Here is a 21,657-nt window from a genome sequence, read left to right as displayed (position 1 = left end):
TTAAAGAAGAGCCCACCGAAGTTAAAATAACCCTGTCCGTATCGTGGCGAACGCGTAGAGCATCTTATCAAGTAGCGCCTTTTCAGATGCACCTGGTTGGCTGGTGGCCGTAAACAGCCGTCCGCCAAAACTATGCCACACTTCCGTCGGCCCTTAACGGCAAAACTCCTAACGCAAACTGCCTTCATTTTATTTGCTTGCGCTCCGAGCCTAGCTGCGAAAGAACGCACGCCCGTGAGAAATCGTGAGCGACCGACACGGCCTCAGCAGGACGTTGACCGGACGCGTTGAGAAAAAAAAAAAAAAGCGACCGCAGGAGCTGAACAGAAAAAAAAATATTAAAATGCATTAAGCGAACTGATCGGGCGGGGGCGGCAAGCTGCATTCGGAGAGATTTCCCCGTGCGTTTAACTCGAAACAGTCATTACCAAGCGAATGTAGAAACGGCCGGTCACGAGGAAAAGCGAGAAAAACGAAAAACAACAAATACGAGAGCAACGTGATAGGCCCGCGATTACCACGAGGATTCCGGCGCCCTCGACAAAGCCGCCCTATCGGGAAGCGCCAAGTTTGTGAACTCGCGGCCACTGCTTGTTCCCCCGTCGGCAACGTGACGAACAAAAGTCGACACTCGTCGACAAACGTTCCATCGGTCCGTCCACGACTGGCCGTGCTCGCCCTTCGAAGAGATAGCAACGCCGCCGATCGAAAAATAAATCGGCGAAACAGGGACGCCCGAAACAAGGCACATTGTGTGACGGCCGGCATTAAGCCTATCAAAGCACGCTTCGTGTGCGTTTCCGAGCCGGCGAGCATGAAAGCGGTTTTGTCATCGCGGGACGCGATCGCCGGCGAGAAGAGACAACGTGGGCGACACTTACCCGGCCTTCGTCGGTGCGCTGCCGTTTCGCGGCGTGCCCGTCGTAGCTGGCAATATCGGCCATCATTCCAAAATTTCGACACGAGTCGCACCACGCACAACACACGCAAAGATGCACACGAACTCAACGAAACACGGCGGGTTCGCAGCCGACACAAGGGAGTTGTTCGCCAAGTAATGGCCACCCAGGGACGGCACAAGCGCGCAGAACCAGAGATGCGGCGTAGGTGGCGCGGCAGACGCTACCGGCTTTTTTGTTGCTTGTTTCGGTTTTACTTTCTCAAGGTGAGAGCCAGTGCAACGATCCCACTAACCGGAAAAAAAACAACAGCTCCGACTACTAACAGCGCTAGCATCGGAAACGATGCATTCTGTGAACGCGTAACAAATTTAATAAATCAATCACCTAAATATCAAAACAAATCTAGTGTAAACATTTGATAATAATTAACTGTTCTTTTAAAAAAGAACTTACATGTACTTTTTCACGTGCAGTATTTTTGCATGTTGCTATGTAAGCGCCAAAACATTTTCTAGCGGAAACGCTACGCGTCGCGTCGTGTCATATTGTAACAAGTGGAATACTGTGCTTTACTCCCTCCATGGCGCTAGTCGCAGCGTTTTTTGTTTTCTTTAAGTAACCTTGTTGTAATATTTGTTGTAATATTTGAATCTACACTTTTGTACCTTCACACGAAACGTTTTGCACTTATTTTGTGAAAACAAAAGTGGTGCTTAACGACCTTGAGAAAAATTCTTCTAATGTCTTCGAGTGGCGCAGCGGTCGCTAATCCAGCCCGACTGGCTCATGACTGGCTTGTGATCATCGTGAAAAACAGCTGTGTATCGCTCTCCTGCGCTCAATATCAGACATCACAAGTTCTAAAGGTTGATTGCGTTGCATAAGGGCACAAGTCTAGTTCGCTCAGCCCATTGCTTGCCTTGACTGCACAGGGGATTCAGCGCTTCGTGACGCTATTGGCAGAGCAACGGCAGCACTTCCGTGAGGTTGGTGCTCCTTGAGCGCTGTGTCGGGTTTCCGTAACTATCAAAGTGTCAGCAGTTAGACACGAATCCGTGTTGTATGCGTTCAGCTTGTGGCATTGCGAGAGAGCGCGCTTCCTTCTTTCTACTTTATCTAAGCCTACACCGTGCGATAGTGTGGAATGTAGCGCTAGGCCATTGGAGACACCTTTGTTTCCTTCTTGAATAAATGTTTGGTATGCTTGCAGCCCGTAGACAAGACTGCATCACGACCTCACTTGCTAATCCAGTCGACAGCGTGCAGAAAGTTAAATAAAGCAAAGTGCTTTTCCTCAGGTGTCAGCAGGAGCGATGTTATTTCCCAAATTGAGAGCATGTGATGACTCATAACAAGGCCGTCTTTGTTGACAGCTCTGCTGCATCACGACCTTTCAGTTGAACCTTCAAGGCAGTGGTGACCGCGCAATGGTTTTTACTCATTTTAACAGTACATCATCCGGTGATAGCGTAGTTGGGCGCAAATGACATTTTTGGAACATTCGCATTTTGGGAGCCCGCCAATCGTGCCCGTTGCACCCTACTACTCTGTTTCGCAAGACGTTGCTCTGTTTTGCGTCATCTTTGCAGTACGTACCTTGCACATGCTGCGCTCAATTTTGTAGCGTGCAGCGCTGTCCGGGACCGAACCGCGAACAGTGCTTCATGAAATTCATTATCTACGTATGTAGGCATCGCAACACGCGAAAGTGGCGTCAAGTTCGCAGTCGCACAATACATAAAACGTTAGCTCTTGAAATGCGGATGTTTTAAGTGTCGTGTGCACCAAAAGAGGGCATTCCTTGTTGACTATTTTTCCAGCCTATCCTGGCAAACTCGTAAAATCTGGAATGTCGTGGTCATGGTGCCGTAGTAGCCCGAGTTCTTCATCCGAAGCAGTTATTTTCATACTACATGTAGCATTTCTCTTTAGTCAACGGCACTAGCATCCTCTTTGGCAACATGGACGAGCTAAGGAAGACGTGGGACAGGTGCTGTCTTCACTTCCTTAGCTCTTGTCCATGTTTGTGTTGTGCTGTTTCACAAGATAAAGCTAAACTGTCACCCAAATATCAGTAATTGTGTTCATACATTTGCATTTGTAGCTCAGTGGCTAAGAATCTACAGCTGTTGCGCATATATTTATGGACTTTTCTTTCAGGAACATAGCCTACACTTCAGTATTACTATACAAGGTTGGAAAACGCCAGTGTAGTTCGGCTGTGACATTGTATTTCTGGTCATTGGAGTTCTGGTCACTTGTCATGATCAAGGCGTCTATTGAAGAATGTGAATATTGTGAGGTTCGATGCACTATAGGCTCTATTTATTCCGTAGAAATGTGAATAAAAGCAATGCATCTGGCATCAAGTACTTCAGGCTGCCAGCAAGTAGTTAGACTATGCACTCTCTCAGTGTAAACAACGCATTGAGATTAAGGACACAGAAGGAGCCATACATCAGCGCTTACTCACAAGTTAACTTTAAGCAGGCACAGGTCAACTTAACATTGCACTTATTAACAGCACGGAAAGGTCAGCTCTTGAGAAAAGAAATGACAGCAGCACAACAAACACTTCAAATTTCAACCTTATAGTTGTATGGCCATTGCTGCCTGCTAGGGGCTTGTAATAGCCCATTCGCAGGTTCTGTAGACTGTCACGCCACCCCGCTGCTACCGGCAAATTTTTTTCAATGAGTTTCAGAGTAACCGTAGGCGGGGCGCGTGAGTAGTGCATTTGCTCGCTTTCTTCATGGTGGTCAGTAGGCTTGATTATTTGTTTTTACGCATCGTGCGTGCAAGATGAAATTCAAAACCAATCGCATGTGCTGCGTGCCGCAATGCACCAACAGATCTGTCGCAAGTAAAGTGAGCTTCCACTCGTTCCCCAAAGATGCGGCATAGAAGAAAGAATGGCTTGTCAAGTTGCAAATTTGCATGCCAGTCACACTACCGATGAACATGTGCAGTGTGCGTTTCATTGGCAGTGACTTCATCTGGAGCCGCGTAATTAAGAAAATGAAAGTTCTTTGCTTATGTGCATTCTTTTATTTGTTCTTTTATGAATAATTGATGGATTAGTCAGAAAAATGGAGCTTGCGATAGTGTATTGCAGCAGCGCGAACAACAGCGTCGCTTTGATTGCGAGTATACGTAGTACATGAGCAAGCAACAGAAGTATTTGCTCAGGTTTTGCCTGCATCAACTCATAGTGTGTGGTTGCAGGGTTGTCTTGTTTTGCCGGAAACTCGTCTTTTCGTTCTTGCTGAGCCTCGTGCTCTCCTGTGCGGCCAAGCTCGAGCTGCGCTCTTGTGGCCAATACAACAAGAACACACAATCTTTTAGGATAAAAACTGACATGTTTGTATAGTTAAAACTCGATCTAACGCCACCCAATTTTATGAAGTTCTCGATTTAATGAAGAAATTTCCATTCCCCGGCAATTATGCGTAAGGTTCAGTGGTGTCAACCTGAATTAAAGAAACTAGCTTGCATTAAACCAGATTTAACGAAGCTTTAACAGAACTAAATGCGCAAAAAAAAGCAGTTTATTTTTCTCTAACTTTGACGCAGACGCATTTTTCCTTGAGCGTGCATTACAACGTAATAATGCGGTCGGCGTTCATGACTTGTTCCCCTTCAATGAGGCAGCATATTCACATTTTTGCCGTGCCATATTTAGCAAACACAGGGATGGCATGCCAACTTCTTGGCATTGTCTCTTTTTCCTGTATTAATTGTTCCTAGACATCATTTTTTTTGCATTCGTATATAACTATAGGTTTAAATTGTTTCCTGCAATGGCATGTTGCACCATGAAAAAGCTGGATTTCAAAGGTAGCAAAGTGTCATTACACATTATGCAGATAAGTGGGGCCACCTGGTGGTACCAGGGTGCATTTCACTACTCGGCACACGCAAGCAAGAATCTCACACTAGAGTTACTGTATGTGCTACCGCAGGTAGCAGAGTTGCGCGTCTGTTTTATCACGCCGCTAGCGCCTCTATTGGCAGAACGTCATCACGTGGTAGCCAAGCAACCGTGCATTGCGGAGAAGCAGATGTTCGGGCCAATTTTTGTATTTCCCGGCGCCGCCGCCGCAGCGAAGTGGATTGACACAAGTTATCGCCAGTCAAATCCAATCCGGCCGATCTTGCCGTTCGCTGTCCACGTGCGTGCTAGCTGCGTAGCAACAACGCAACGTGCGCGGCGCATGTCACGTTTGTTTCGTCGGCCTGGGATTTTTTTAAAATAATGGAAGCACGTAGAGTTATACAGAAGATTTAGCGGGGATTACCAGTTTTCTGCATGTGATGCACCACACTGCTTTCACAGAAGTGTCGTAAAAAAGCCAGCTCACATTTTCATGATATGCACTGCTTGGGTTGTTTCTGAATATGAAAGAGGTTACTACTAAGTAAAGATATTTAATCTACTACAGCTTATGTGAAGCAGGATGCAAGAGGAATGAATGTCGTCATTTAACACACGGTAAGGGCCTAACTGTGTTTTGAATTATTTCCTATAATGTAGCTATGTCAATCCTGTGAGAAAAGCTTTCGCTACACTCCCACAGAAGGCTACTTTTGGAATCCCTGCAGTAAAAAGGCACGTAATGAAATCACACCTGCAGCTGTAGCTGATATCCATTGCTTGCTGGTAAATGGATATGTTCCTACACAAGATCTAATGGGGTACCCGAGTCGAAATAGCAATGGTTCGTCATTGATTCACCAGTAATATTTTAGACTGGCTACATGTTGAGAGCTATGGCACATAAGCAAGTATGGGCCTCATTATATTTAGTACAGTTCCCTTTGTAAAAGAGCACAACTTGATAAAGCTCACTATATCAAAATATTTGTACGCGCATACACTAGTGCTCTTGTTTTTTTCTCTGAAATTCGCATTGTGATTTTATTGCCAAAAAAGAGGTAGTTGCGGCTCGGTGCTTTTTGTTACTGTTTACTTGCTAAAAGAGCACTGCACTGCTCTTAGTAGCGTATTTATCTCTGTTGAAACAAAATCTGAGTGCCAAGCAGTATTCAAGCGAAGGAAAGTTATTAAAGTATCTGATTGTTTACCTCAATTACTAAATTTTGTCCAGTTTTTAATATGCTATGCTATTTCGAACCTTATACTACCTTGGGAAGTAGTTTTTTCGCACGAAACTTTTTGTAGGATTTCCGGAATCTATAATATAACATCACCATATTCCCTAAGCTTATTCGGTGCGATCTAATCGTTACCGTCGCGGTTCACGAATGCTGCATCTGATCAGCGTATATAAGATACACAATCTATCCTAGATACGCGAGTGCCCATACGTTATTAGTGCGGAGAAAGTGCACAGGTGAATGCAAGTACAAAAAAAAACTAATATACGCGCTGCATCTCACGCCGCGCGCTAAAAAAGGGCAGCGCCTTTTTCTTCACAATCTAATCCAGTCAGCTGTTTCGATGCGCTTTGTTTGCGATTAGGCGGAAAAGCGGTGTACGAGCGATGCAAAAGCGCCCACGGTCGATCGATGATACGCTAGGCATGTCGCTTGAAAAAACGGAGTGCGGCTTCGCCGCATAGACTTGGTTGCTTCTCAGGCAAGATGGCGGACCTACGCGCAACTCTGCTACCTATGGTAGCATATACAGTAACTCTATCTCACACCTTTGCTCCACGCCACCACTCGCCAGGGTTATTCATGCACTGCAGTGTGTTTTGAAAGCTATACATTGTCAGTCAAAATCGTAAAGATTGTCTGCTTGTCTTGACTTTGCGCATCGCAGTTTCAACTCGTCTGCTGAACATCTGTGCTCCACTTCAAGCTTTTATGACATTCGCAACTAATAGCTTGAAGTTTTAACAGGCAAGTTAGGTGTGCAGTAGTTCTTTCGGATTCCTCAGAGACTGCACGAGATTGGAAAATATTGACTTGGCAGCTTGGATACAAATAGCCATGCTGTCTGTAGCAGCAAATACTGCATGGTTACTCACATGTGGGAAATGCAAGAGCAAATGGTAGCAGAGTTATTCATGCGTACAGCTTGGTTGGAATCAAATAATGCCGGGTGAGGTCGGTGGCACTAGTAATGCTTGCATTTGGCCTACAAGAGCGATTTCTTTCCCACACCTCCCCATGTAGATCTGCTTCAGAGACGTAAGGCTTTGCCTTGCAAGCAGAAGAGCTGCCTTGGGATGCTAGAGCCCTTTACCATGTGTGTACACTTTGTGAGGCAACTTAAAACCAATTCATGCTTACCCTCGGTGTTTTAAGTTCAGAGCATTGTATGAAGTAAAATTTATAGAGAATACAGCGCTGATTGAGGCAAAATGTGTTATGAAAGGATAGTGGAAATAGGTGTCACTGCTGGAGAAAAAACTGATTCTATATATACACACAAAATTATATTTTCCACTATGCATATGTTAAACAGCAGGAGTGCTGGCAACGTTCCCCATGACTGTTCAGTGCCTTCAGCATGTGCAAAAGCATACTTAACTGCGTATTCTTCACAATTTGCTTTCATTGTGAGCAAGGGTACCATCAGAGGGCCAAAGTGGCCTTTGTTAACGAATTTGATCATGGTCAACATATTTACTCACTGCCACATTGGCCAAATCAGTTGGAAGTCCTTCACGTCTATGGTTTTAAAACAATATAGGCTTTTATTGTCCTGCAAGCTTTGGGACCCAATGTGCACATTGTTTCTACGTGCATCCAAGGAGGTGACTCCTTACGAAGAAGAACATTGTGTGCAGGACAAACCCCATGGAAGCCAGGAGCTTTGGAAGTGAGCGCGAGTCGGCATCCCGGCGGTGGTTCCTTCAATGATCCAGCTGGCGGCAGCCTCTCACTCACAGTCTAGTCAGGGCTGCAGCGTGCCGCATCCAGCCACCCGGTGTGCCAAGCCCACCTGTGCAGAGCGCCTCACGTGCAAGGGACCCCACCCAAGGTGATTGCTGCTTTGCATGTGTTTCATCGCAGTTGATAAAGATTCTAAAGCTGGTTACCCCAGTGTAATAAGACACTAAAAAAATTGTAGTACAACCAGGACAGCAACGAGGCCCTGTCCTGGCTGTCCTTCAATTTGTTTCGCATCCTATCGCAGCATAATAAATATGTTATACGAAAAGTGAGGCATGCAGACAGGACACGAGAGAAGAGAAGTGGACAACATGAATGTCGGTGTTCATGTTGTCCACTTCTCTTGTGTCCTGTCTGCATGCCTCGCCTTTTTGCATAATGAATCCTTACCAACTAGCTCAGCTTTCTGTCGCTCTAATAAATAAGAACCATCTAGCCCAACAACATGAAACAACAATGTGTTTTTGCACATTGAAATGCACATTATTTTAGCAGGACCACAGCGTCAGTTTGAATATACCAGAAGTTGGAATTAATGAGATTCCAGTGTGGTTAACTAACTTGATGTATGTTAGCACAGTAAAAGGGCTAGACAACTGGAAGGCTGTCAGTTGAATAAAATGGTAGTTTGAATTTAGCACTGGTCCTGGCCTCTTCCACAAATCTTGCCCGTTTATTGCATTGAAGGGTCCCTGAAACTGACAAATCTTGTAGACGCACGTGCTACAGCTACAGTAAAACATTAGTGCGACAATAGAAGTGAAGTGCCTCGTATTAGAGAGGCCTGCGGATGATTGCTAGTTACCCTCCTCCATAGCCACACTTTTTCTCCTCAACTCATTCATCAAGTCGTTGGGGCTAAGCTCCACCTTCACTGGCTGTGCATTATGATTTGGCGTTGTGACGTCTACTTCCGATTGCCGACAGTGCAAAAACACAAGGGACACTTCATAGACGGATCCCCATATTCTGACACAATCTGCCACCTGAAGCTGTCCCTTCACTCCACTGAGTTGAGCACAACGCTGCCCCCTCGACTGGTGAAGGCGCTACACTTCTCCATAGTCGTGTTGTATGATCTCGAAGCGCAGGGACTAGTACTCCTAAGTGTTGAGTGGAGGAGCATTCTAAAATGGGGGGGTGAGACATGCATGAGTGGCACATTTTCTTTGTCCCTCATTTAGGTGGCCCTACATTTGCTATGGCAGTGACTTGCTCTGCTGTCACCGCTGCTATGACTAAAATGTTGCAGCTGAATCTCATTAGCTCCTGGAATCCTTGCACCGCCTGCATGTGGGCTTTTTCTTTTTCCGGGCTCGGTGACATTCATGGCTCTCTGAAATGCACGTCTGTTCATTGGGTCACGTAACAATAAAAGATCCCTTCATGAATGGCTCGAAATGTTGGGGTTCTAATTTCTAAGATTCTAATTTCTAAGATTTTCTAAGTTCTTGGTCTATGAAACTATTCATGAATTATTTGCAAATTTAATAATCAAGAATGTTAAATTTAGACATGCTCAGGTGGCTTCAATCTCCACTGTGGATCTTTTAGATAAAGCCTTGCATTACTCTGTTATTCTGAGATATATATATATATATTAGAATTACTGGTTAATATAGTTGTTGAATGCATTCTCATTAGATTGATATACCTAGCTGCCCCTTTCTGGCAAGTGAGATGCAACAGTTTGCCGTGTTCTTCGTTTATTATTGATTGGACGTTTTGTTATATAGTACCACCTTAAGTTATGGTTTGCACATATTAACAGTAGGAAAGAAAAAAAACAGTACCATAGGCAAATGTTGCTTCAAGTTAAATGAAAACTTCTGCATACTAAACATCATCATCATCAGTATGGTTACTCCCACTGCAGGGCAAAGGCCTCTCCCATACTTCTCCAACTACCCCAGTCATGTACTAATTGTGGCCATGTTGTTCCTGCAAACTTCTTAATCTCATCTGTCCACCTAACTTTCTGCCGCCCCCTGAATAGTGAATATAGTTTCATTTAACTTTTAACCCTTTCACGGTCGACTTTTTCGCTATATGTGACTGTGATTTTTCTTATTGCAGATTCCAATTCTTCTTAGGGACCTATATCGAACAAACAAATTTATAGTAATTTTTCTAGGGTGACCCTAAAGTGAGAAAAAAATATTTTGCGTTGGTATATATGTACTGTTTATTCATGAATGACAACAATAAAAAAAAAAAGAAATAAACTTCTAAGAATGAAAAATTTGATGCATTGTTATACACATAGTTCAAGGCTTAGAAAATGCGCGCACGACAATATTTTGCAAGTCTCAAATGTTCCTGCTCTTACACTAATGTTTACGTCCGTAGCGTAATCGAACTCTGTAGGTGAGCGCACTCAAGAAAACTGTGTGGTTGCATGCCTGTCAAAAAAGCAAAACGTGTGACAAACTTCTGCTAGTGTTCATCTTATTGCGAACCAGAGACAATTAGCTTTCGCAAGTCTCTGTTTTTTAAAAAAAAGAAATAAAGAAAGAAAAGGAAACGCATGCACGGTGGTATCCTTCCTATGCGCACCCCTATGAGCACTAAACGAGCGAGAAAGAGGCGGTCACCCTTTGAGGGATCACTAACAATATAGCCATCAGTTTTCCGAGCGCAAGAAGCCGAAACTGCCTGCAGAACAAAACTTAAACCGTCACCCACCCATGCACACGCTAATGCGTGAGCGGTAGTATATAGACACACTGGAGCAAATTAGCTCTAAAACAAACCATGCAACGAAAACCGAGACAGGGAGGAGCGAGAAAAAAATTTCCTGTATTCCCACATAGTGGCAGCACAAGCCAAGAAAGAAAAAGTTAGGAAATTGGTGTGCTTTTTAAGTGTACGGACAGAGCCATAAATTTTGGACATGTTCGCGGCACCGTATATTTACGTCATTGACCCTGAAAAGGTTAAATACTAATTATTGCTAAAGATGATCCGAGCGCTTTGCTCAAGGCATTACCATATTTAATGGGATGTTCAACAAACTGTTCTCTGTCTCTAATGGCAAAAGAATGATCTTTTTATTCCTGACGATACAGTTCTATCAGTAAAAAAAAATGCAAGCATGGCTGACTCAACAATAAATTGGTATTTAATGATTATGTAATTAAGAGGGCTCACTAGAAAATGCACAGTGCCTCACCTTGCCAGCTTGACTTTCATGCACTGCAGTCTACAGCAGCTTGGAATGGAATTATTGAACTTTCATGCCATTATTGACAGTCCGTCATAATTTGTGACCGAAGGGGGTGGCCTTCATTTCTTGAGCAGGTGTTTGCCATAGCTAGTAATGGCTACAACACTTGATAGCGTGCCAAATTACTATGTTGCTGAAGAACACGATAATTCTTCTTTTGAAAATCAATAATTAATACAAGTATCAATTATTTTTTGAATTTTCACATTAAGAACTTTTTAACTTGTTTAGCAACTTATTGCCAATAGCACTTGAATTTAAAGCCTGCTAATGTGTTATGTGTGTTATGTTAGAAGTTGGATGAGTGCTCCCTGAACTGTCACTTGTAGCTAACATTGCTGCAATACTCACACTACGAGAATGCATGATACTTTTCTTTTCTGTGCTCTCTATTTGCTGCTTGCCTGGCTGCTGCTGTTCTCCTGATTGCATGATGGTGTGTTTCAGGCCAGAGCTTGGTCAGCACGAGTAATGTTCCACACCCTTTCCTCAGAGTTCCTGGTATGTTCAGCGTGCCTTCCCATGGCATTTGAGCTTGGTACCATCGTCCTGTCTTGCTGTCACTGTTACGCAATCGCCCATTGTAGTGAGCAAGGGTCAAGCGTTGGATAATGCCAGTTTCCAAAGGTCAATTTTGCCACAATACAGTGGTGTTAAGCCTGTTTCATATGCCAGAAATCTAGGGTCAGAAACGGCGCGGCAGCCATCGCATGAACAAGCCTCCTTTCTCAAACCTAGCGGCCTGTGCCGCTGCGATAATGATCGGAACATTTGAGAAAATTCACGTGGGGCTAGAGCAGGAACCAATGGCACAGCGCCATGAGTAGTGATGTTAAGATCACATGGCAGGGGCATAACCGAAGCGCGGGCAGCGCAGGGAGCTCGCCCGCATGAGCAGAGGGTTCTAGCAGACATTTAGACATTCTAGTAAACGACATCAGCTGCCAGCTTGCAATGTCTTGCGCTGTCTTCAACAAGTGGTTCATTACTCAAGTTGTGCATTATGCACTTGTTTGGAATGCTAAAATGAAGGATTTTCGCAATAAAGATAGGAGCATCCTTTGCGAAGAAATTAGACTGAAGCTGAAGGTACTTGTCATTGGTCGCAAGTGACGCTACAGTGGCTAGTGATGCATACTTACGTAAAGTAAGTTGGCATCGCTCGTATCGTGCGTGTTCGTTGGTGTCTCAGAAGGCCTGCTTGTTTCCATGTGTGAATGAAGCCAAATTATCCACACATGCTGTTTTCTGTTGCCCCCCCCCCCCCTTTTTTTTTGCCTTTTTTTTCCCCCCATCTTATGGTGACCCCATATGGGTCTGGACAGACGGTACAAAATTGCACTCTATACTTTCCATTCGCAGCACATGTAGCTTTTTTTTCTTCTTCTTCTCTACAATTCTGAGTTAGCGCGTCCGTAATTTTGTTCAGTCTTGTTTCTTCAGTTAAAGGTCACGTATCCCGAACTCTACAAGGGTTGCTGCCTTTCGGCTCAAATGCCTAGAGCCAAAAGGGACGCGAGCTTCTTTGAAAGCCTTCCATAGGCCTTTTGCATCTGGGTGGCCAAAGCAGCGCCCAAACAAATTGTGGCATTTGAAAACAAGAGCCGTTGGCAGACGTGCAAGTGCCCAAATTGTGGAAATACGAACCAGACCATTCCTTTGCTTCTATATGGCTAATTCTCTTTGCATGTACTTAGCAAGACATTTACGCTGTCGCCTATGAAGAGCATTTTCACAGTTGTATTAGCAGTTCGACGCACGCTATTTCTATATTCTGCGAGGTTTACTAGCTTGAAAGTGGAGACATAGCTCTTGAAGACCTTAAAGTTCTTGAGCCGAAACCCGCATCTTATGGATGCTTTCCGCAAGCAACACTGTGCGTTGGAAATAAAATGCGTGCATCATAGTGGCACGCGTCACACCAAAACAGAGCATGTGAATTGAAGTTGCATCTGTGCGCTGCAGTGCCGTTCAGCTGTTGCGACCACCTCCGTGCCACCGCTTACATGTGAAACAAGTGTTATGCGCTGAAGCATTACGAGAGTGAAAAGGGGCCACTGTCATGGGACACAGCACGTGGTCCTTAAATATAGACTCGCGCAATGGCCATCTCCTGTCGCATAACAAACACCAATATGCTTTATAAGTGTACTGGCAGGCCTTCAGAGCTATTTTGGATGTGTCTGTGGTGATTTGAGCCCCTGGGGGCATTAATAGGCATGCATTCAGTTTTTTCAGACTTCCAGATTTTTCACATATTCTCTCAGTATCTTGGGTGTCCGAAAAGTCGAACGTTGACTGTATATTGCGATGGGTATTGACGTCAGCACAAAATGCTAATGCCATATTGCAGTGCAACTGTTTCATTACAAAATTCAAAATATTCTCTCTTCTAATACTAATCATCTTACAGCAGAATCAATGAAAATAGTTTTAAAAAATACTTTATTTGACGAAATTTGTGTTAGTGTTCCTTCAACATCTCTAGTCTTGCAGGTCTGTGCGAGCAGTAGACAGCCACAGATAATAGTGGGCTAGTCAGATGTAGGATTTGTTCTGTCTATTGATTCTGGATGTCCTGTTTTGGCTGCTTGCATTTAAGAGAAACACTCTGGCAGTACAGACCAAAGTTCAGTGTTCAGCAGAAGTAAACACACATTTCCTTTATATTTGTGTCATCTGCTGTAAGCAGACAGCTGTGAGTCTGTGCTTCTCATTAGCATTGCACATTTTACTTCTTCTCCTGTTCAGTAGTCATCTGTGTCACAGCACAGTTTAATGTACGCTGCCTGTGTTGCTTGTTGTACACGCATGCATACACAATTGGCGTGTGCGCTCACGCTGCTCCCTCTGGCATCATTGTCACCTGGACAGATATTTTAAAAGTTGCATGTATTATATAGCTCCATTTGGCCTGTTCAGATTGATTACCTTTATAGGGGGAAGTTCACTGTACGAGAAATTGTAATGGCTAAGTAGCCAATTAAGAAGATCCCTCAATTAACTTTTCCTTTCCTAAAGTTCACTTTAGGGTATGTCACATAGCAAAGTGGAAGCCAAGCAATAAGTAGTTAAGTGATCTCTGCTTGGTACAAATACCAGGACTCTCACCACTTTCAACATTCAACTTTCACCACTTTCACCACTTTCAAGTTAAATGTGCTATGAAATACACTGGCATTTCAGTTCAATTTTTCAAAAGCATCCATCTACCGACCTGTGAACTTTACGGCAGTTTACATTAAGTTTATAAATGATTTTTCTATATTTACAGCAAAAAAGCTTTATTATACGGTCTTCTGATGGTAAAAGGACATTGAAAGGTTACTTACTTCGAGCAAGTTTATAGTTTAGACAAAGTCAGTTATCTAAAAGCGATGTGTTGCTTCTCACCATTTGTTCTGCCAAATTTGCTGCACTAAAAGTTACACTTTAATAAGTGCATATGTATCCCTGAAAAAGCATGTTCTCAAGGCAAGCTTTCTAAAAAATTTGCATTTTCACCCCTCCCCTTCTCCTATTTGGTGTCACGTCAGTGGGATTTTACTAATTTTATTGTCCATAGATTGGCAGGTATGTATTGAGCAATTCGGGACAATTTTAACCGAGACACCCAATGCAATTTTTAGCACGTTGTAGAGATGGATACCTTAAAACTGGTGCTAATATATTAGGATTTATTCAAAGCAGACATCACTTCATTTTGTGTTGTTCTATTTCCATTCTATTTATTTCTTTTGTATAAAAAAGGAAAGATTGGTGGCAAAAGGTGAAAAATATGGTAAAATCAAGATGGATTTTGGAGCAAAATGTAATCTCAATGTCTAAACTGACATGAGTGTGGGTGTGTGTCTGTGTGTCCATTTACTTTGTGTCCCGTTAATAAGGCATGCCTGGTAGCCTCTGAGCAACATCATTTTTTTTTTCTTGTGTGTTTCTTGCAGTGCATTGTACTTCTGCCTTGACTGTGACACCAACCAATGTGAGGGCTGTGAGCTAGTGCTCCACCAGGAGTCTCGTTTCCGAGACCACCGGCCCCGCGTCCCAGTGGTCGAGCCGGACCCTCAGCTGCTGTGCGTGGGCTTCAGTTGCCAGGGCGAAAATCTTGCCGACATCCACTGCCACACGTGCCAACGCAGCCTCTGCTACGCCTGCGACTACCAGATCCATCTCCTGCGCCACAAGTTTGCCCACGTCAAGGTGCATTGCTTGCATTGTTGGTCAAAGGACTGCAGCAGATGTACATTCCCACAAGTAGTGTCATGGCCTTCCTGGCTTCAAAATTATGTATACACCTGTATTCCGTTTCACACATAGCAGGCAGTGCTACTCCTCTCACAGTCGTGCATAATGGAAGGTATAGTAGGAGCTATGTGTGATGTAATTTAATGTAACATGTCTGGTATTATTATATTTAAAGTATGATGTGTATATTGCATGGAAGGCATCGCAGATCTGAACCTATTGGCCTCCAAATGAGCAAAATGGCAGGTTTCTGCGACCAGAGACAATAGCGTGCAGGTTGAACTTGCAGTCAAAATATACACAATATATCACACACTGGAAGCACTAACGTGCACAAATATTCAGCAATTTGTAGGGGTGTGCGAATACTCGAATATTAGAATTCGTATCGAATAGTGAATGTCCAAATAATTCAATTTGTTAATTGAATATCTAGTATTTGATTTCTGAAATACTCAATTTTTCAAATAATCGGCACTCTCAGTGAATGACTCGGCTGTGGTCGGTGCCTTCACATGCGCAGCGTTCCCACGGTGCACAATATCTATCGGTACTAGGTTCTGCCAGTACCACCAGACTGATTGAAATCGTTAGTGGTACACGAACAGAGGGAACAACAAGCGCATTGCATGTGGAAAACACAGAAGGACGTGTGAAGATAGGACCAATTAGCCAACAGAAGGCACACCGATCGTATCGCACACGCGAGTTCAGTGTTCACGCATGTATGTTCACACAGTTCGCAGCTTTCTACCCACATACAAACACGCAGACGAACTTGGCACGCATGCTCGCGGTTGTTGCCAGCTGGCCGACTGCAGATGGAAAGGCTGCTTCAGCAGACATCAATCTAACCTGTACTCATGATGTGATGATTGATCACTGATGAGCCAACCATACGAACATTAGTGACAGGCTTTCCACGACGGTTTACGGCCCGTTATTCTGTCGGCTAGCAGTGAATTTTCGTCACGGCCCTACCATTAGCCACATGTCGTCGGGTGTTGGCGACAAGTTGCGATTTCATACCGAACAGCACAGATCTATTCACAGCAGTCGCACGACCCTCAGAAAGCCGACAAACCGTTTTGCCAATGAAAGCGAGTGCACAGGATCACCATTGTTCACGGCCACCATCTTTGTGAAATACAGTACGGCATAGTTTTTTGCTCTCTTACCTGGAAAGAAATCTGGCACCACCATCTATGGGAGTTTTCTAACGAGCTTGGGCCTCCTGATTTGAGAACTCCTTACCATAGGTGCCGACAGTGGTAGACCCCTGCGGCGCCGATGACCATGCTGAGCGGTGCCGAGTGATGTGAAGCACAGGTTGGCCTTACAACAAGCTGATGATAATCCTTAGAAACCACCTGCCATAAAAATGGAAACATCCTCCCGTTTTCAACCAATTCTTTCTAAGCAATAGAAGATTGCCATTAAGCACAGTATGGCCCACTATTAAACTGCAAACTCCATTGGTATTTAGGACAGCTTCGCTGTTTCTTCAGCTTCAGAGAGGCGAAATCACTTTATTCTATTTGACAGACACCCTAACAATAAAAATTATCTTACAGGCATTCGTATACAAACTGAGTGGTTATCAGTGCTCGCATACTAATTTTTGGTGTTCCCTTTAATAACAGAACATACTATACATCTCGATTCACAGGAACCGAGGGTACTGATAGCTAGCTAGATTCTTCTTCAATAATGTGATTAGCTTCACGAGCATGTGCAGCACCGTGTTTTTTGCACAAAATTTTGGAAGCATAAAGGTTCATTAAATTTTCTGATATTCAATTGATTACAGTCAGATCTCGTTACTACGAACTCCACATTAACAAGTTTCTGAAATTTACGAATATTTTCCAAATCCCTGCCAGATTGCCTATATTTTCAATGTAAAAATATTTCAGAGCTACGAATTTCAATACAGTGCATACTTCAGAATAACGCACTTAGCTTATTTTCCCCTTGATAACCGAGGAACATCAGTGTTACGAATTTGGCTATAAGTAACAACTCCGCAACTCTCACGTGAAACAAACAGCAAGTGCAGCAGCTATCATCATCACCACATTGAGTGCCAACTGCTTCACAAAAAACTTCACGACAAAGGTATGGCGATGATCGTGCAAGATCCAACGATGAATGCAGCTAGCAAGGGCACTAAGAAAAAGCGAAAGGAGTTTTCGCTGCAGGATAAATTGGACGTATTGCAGGAAATCGACGCAGGGAAAAACCAAATCGACGTGTGCAGACAGTGTGGCATTGCCCCATCGACCATCAAGACCATTTTGAAAGGCCAAGACAAGATTTTCAAGCTTCACCAGGAATCACAACTCTCTCGTACGAGAAAACGGCTGCAACTAGGAAACTTTCAAAATGTGGACCAAGCTGTTCTCACGTGGCTCAAAGATGCCAGACTGCAAAACACTTTCGTGTCTGGCCCGATGCTCCCGGAAAAAGCCCGCAAATTTGCCGATGCACTTGAAATAACTGGGTTCGATGCCAGTGCGGGTAGGCTTTTTCGTTTCCGCCAAAGGAACGGAATAACTTGGCAGGTAGTCTCGGGCTAGGAAAAGGCTGCTGACAGAGAAGGCGGGGATTCCTGGCATAATTATCGTTTTCTAGAGGTGGCTGAATCATACTCTGAAGACGATATTTTCAGAGTGGATGAGACTGCATGTTTTTATTAGCTCCTGCCAGACCAGACGATGTACTTCAAAGGGCAGTAGTGCAAAGGAGGGAAAAAGTCACATCTTTGCGTGACAGTCCTGATCTGCTGCAATGTAACGGGCACGAAGAAAATTAAACCATTCGTCATCGGCAAGCACGCTAAGCCTCGCTGCATGAAAAACGTCATGTCAGTACCGTACGACTACCGCACCAACAAGCGAGCCTGGATGACCAGAGAACTCTTTTCCAAGTGGCTCGTCAAACTCGACGACCAAGGAATTCTACTGGTTGTCGACAACTGCTCTTCTCACATGTTCAATGTTCACTTGACGCACTTTGCTTGAAGTTTCTGCCACCAGACAACATGTCCTTGCTGCAACCCCGACACTAGGGCATTATAAAGAGTGAAATCAGAATTTTGTCAATGCCTTGTGCAGCGGTTGATTATCATCCTCCACCTAAAGCAGCCGACTGCAATCAATATTAGGCAGCGGAAAGGCTCACAGTAGTTTGGTAGAACTTGAAAGCATCCCCCATTAGCAACTGCTGGCGAAAAGCAAGACTTGTCAAAGCACCTGTGCAGCTTGAAGATGACCTGGAGGCGACCGACAACAACCCATGAGACCTGTGGACCAAGGTTGCAGAACTGCTGCCCGCACTCTCTTCCTTCGATGACTACGTGGAGAGCGACAGCGCAGCACTAACGGCGGCAGACCTGACAGCCGAAGAGATTGTTAACTGCATTCGTGACGTCTCCAGTGACGATGACGACCCGAAGGAAGACGACTGTGGGTAACCGAACACAGAAGATGAGATTGTGCCGAATATTTATGTTTTAGTGCACATCAATAAAGTCCGCATTTTCATTGATCGGAGCAACGACGTACCCGATGAGTTGTTGCACAAAGTGGAAGAGGTAGACGCATTCCTAATCGGTCGTGCGTGCTGCACACGCCAGATGAAAATCACTGATTTCTTCAAAGAAAGCAGCTTTGAAGTGAGTGAAACATTTTATATGAGAATATGCTTGTCTGCACATGCATCTACTGCCGAGGAACGTCATTTTCATTCTTAGGTTTGTCCACTGGCTTATAACTGCAAATTTTTCTTACAACGATATTTCAAGATAACGGAACAATTTTCGTTCCTCCCACGTGATTCATTATATCGAGATTTGACTCTATTCGGCTTCTTTTCTTTTTCTCTCTCTCTCTATTCGAAATCTACTATTTGTTATTTGCATACCCCTAGTAATTTGACTTGGCCTGACGTCCACAAGTTGTACTTCCAATATGCGAAGTAGTTAGTGTTCTATAGAAAACATCGTGTAATTAAAGAAATTACAGCAAAATGGGCAAATTCAACTGTACTTATGCACCTTTTACAATGTTGCCTGCTAAACTTTAATTAAATGTAATACAGCTTCAAGGAGCTTCTTGCTGTGAATTAACTTTGTTGAAATTATAGACTGTAGATGGTAGATGAGCAACTGCTTTTAAAGATGCCTGTGTTTTCCAGGGTGTGTATTCTGCCAGTCACTAGTGGTGGAACTTTCACTTTGATACTATAATGTAGTGTCCAGCGCAGCACCTCTATTATCCATTAGTTATGACAGATGGATGCTTTCTGCAGAAGTCGGCAGATTTCAAGCGTCCTTCATAGCATGTAGGTAGATATTGTACACTCGCTGTACTGCTGCTTTAGCTATCATATAATGCATAATGCTAGATAGCTTACACACCTGTAGGACTTCAGGTACGAAAGTCTGATCATTAGAGTATACAGTTGACTCTTGTTACAAGTGGCCCTGATAATTCAACAAAACACGTTCATTTTATACAAAGTCAGAACATTTAAAACGCCACACTTCCAGAAGTTTCGGCACAATGTCTAACAACTTCATCGCAAAGAGTGAGTGACGAACTTCCAAAGTAAAAAAAAAAGGCGCAGTTTTGCCCAAAAGGCGAAGCATCAATTGTGATAGCAAATTAAGCAACATAAGTGCAACGGCAGCAGCAAGTGAATTGACTGTCGTGCTGTCTCTCGCTGCAACAGGAACTAAATGTTGAAAGCACAGCACAAACGAAGCTACCGGCACTGGGCCCACTTTGTCCACATTGCTTTCAAAATACGGCGACCACGCTGTAAGCAGCAGCTGCCGCAGTAAAATCCCCCTCTCTTGCCTCTCTCCCCTCCCCCTTGCCTCGCATTCAAAAGAAGACTGCCTGTTTTCGCTCTGCCGTCCTCCCTTGCACGTGCGATAGTAGACCGTGATCACCAGCTGACCCTCGTAAATCAGTTGTCAGCCCGTGTCAACACAGCAAAAATATGTTTTATACGCCTGAATTTGAAAAAAAGTTGCCGCTAATTTCGTCCGCTGTGGACGAGAGTGTGTTGTAGCGCGGTGCGTTAAAAGCAAACTTTGTTGCCTTAATAAAATAGGTCGAACAAACTAAGGCTGAAATATGGTTCGTTATATCCGAAAGTCTGTTGTAAGAGGGTCCGTTGTAATGAGTGTAGACTGTACTTGGTCATTTGATGTACACTTTGCAGCTTCTGTCTACTGCTTGGTTCGCAGGATTATAGTAACAGTTCAGTAAAACAGCGCACAGGATCAACACAGATGTATTTATACACTTAGTATTTAGGAGCCATGTCTATGCTAAAATTGATGTGTATTGTGCATGCCACATAGCACGTCGAAGTGAACAGCACAGCAAGGGTCAAAAAAGCATTGCATAATGCCAGTTTTCAAAAGTTTGCTGACCCACAATAGTCATAAAATGCGGTCAAGCATACGAAATGTAATGTAGTGAAGCATTCCATGAGAGGAAAGGGGACGCTCTCACGGGACATAGTATGTATTTCTTAATTGTACACGTGCACACCTGCCATAACCTGTCACAGTATGAGAACTGAGATGCCTAATAAGTGTACAGTCGCCAACTGATAAATCGGACACCTATCATCTGGACATGCTTGGTAATTCAGACAGCTTAGCGGCACCCCCAAAGGCCCATAAACTTAACGTGCAAGGACTACCAATATTTTGGACAGCCGCCAGCTCTACATTCTATTATCTGGACTCTGTCCGTAGCTGTAACGTACGCACCTCGACGAGACATCAAGTATGGCCTTAAAGATTACATGCTAGGTGGTAATCTCTGAGGCCTTGCCTTGGTCACCAGCACTGCATCTTCGTGATTTAACTGCAAATGTCAATCCTTGAGGCTTTGCATGAATTATGAGGTCGCATCAACATCGTGTTCATCACCTCGCAGTCCAAATGAGCCAGACTCCATGACAGAAGAGCCTGAACTGCCGCCTACCATAACGAGCTTAAGTGCACGCATCATTGATGACCTGCTAGGCTACAGTGTGCCTATTCCTGCCGCCGTTACATTTGAAGACATTGCAGACATCAACAGCGCGGTGTCGTCATGAGCCAAACTGAACGATGACGAAACAATGGAGCACGTTCTCCCACCATCAAACATGATGATGATGAGCGGTGTGTTCCGAAGCCTTCACATATGGATCTGACTCGAGCCTTTGCAATCCTTGCATTGGCATACAGAAACCACACAAAACTGGCAGAAATACAGGTGAACTTGGCTGCACGTAAGTGGAAATGCGTGCAGCAATGAACTGGCCACTTCTGCCTCGTACAGGGGCCTTAAAATATAAATAAACTCTTGTCTTGGATACATTCGGTTTTTTTTTTTTTTTTTTTTTACATTC

The 21,657-nt window shown here is 44.0% G+C and overlaps 2 protein-coding genes and 1 long non-coding RNA gene across 7 annotated transcripts in view; 1 reads left to right on the top strand and 2 right to left on the bottom strand.

Annotated features, from left to right (window-relative positions):
- The window catches only part of sm (heterogeneous nuclear ribonucleoprotein L), a 171,494-nt gene extending 170,409 nt beyond the window's left edge, over positions 1-1,085 (bottom strand). For all 4 annotated transcript variants that reach the window (XM_075699938.1, XM_075699939.1, XM_075699940.1 and 1 more), the window contains exon 1: positions 882-1,085. In XM_075699938.1, coding sequence (XP_075556053.1) covers positions 882-947 — 66 coding nt within the window. In that variant the 5' untranslated portion in view covers positions 948-1,085. The remainder of the gene's footprint in view (positions 1-881) is intronic.
- Positions 1,086-1,662: 577 nt separating this feature from the next.
- Positions 1,663-21,657, top strand: part of LOC142588324 (zinc finger FYVE domain-containing protein 1-like) — a 65,167-nt gene continuing 45,172 nt past the window's right edge. For both annotated transcript variants that reach the window (XM_075699934.1, XM_075699933.1), the window contains exons 1-3: positions 1,663-1,888; positions 7,661-7,854; positions 14,937-15,192. In XM_075699934.1, the coding sequence (XP_075556049.1) occupies positions 7,730-7,854; positions 14,937-15,192 (381 nt within the window). In that variant the 5' untranslated portion in view covers positions 1,663-1,888; positions 7,661-7,729. The remainder of the gene's footprint in view (positions 1,889-7,660; positions 7,855-14,936; positions 15,193-21,657) is intronic.
- The window catches only part of LOC142588326 (uncharacterized), a 116,414-nt gene continuing 111,246 nt past the window's right edge, over positions 16,490-21,657 (bottom strand). Inside the window, exon 3 of the long non-coding RNA XR_012829702.1 lies at positions 16,490-16,607. This is a non-coding gene — a long non-coding RNA (uncharacterized LOC142588326). The remainder of the gene's footprint in view (positions 16,608-21,657) is intronic.

Source organism: Dermacentor variabilis, chromosome 7, assembly GCF_050947875.1.
Source record: "Dermacentor variabilis isolate Ectoservices chromosome 7, ASM5094787v1, whole genome shotgun sequence".
NCBI lineage: Eukaryota > Metazoa > Arthropoda > Arachnida > Ixodida > Ixodidae > Dermacentor > Dermacentor variabilis.
Note: the sequence above shows the minus strand (reverse complement) of the source record. Positions and strands in the feature narration are given on the sequence as shown.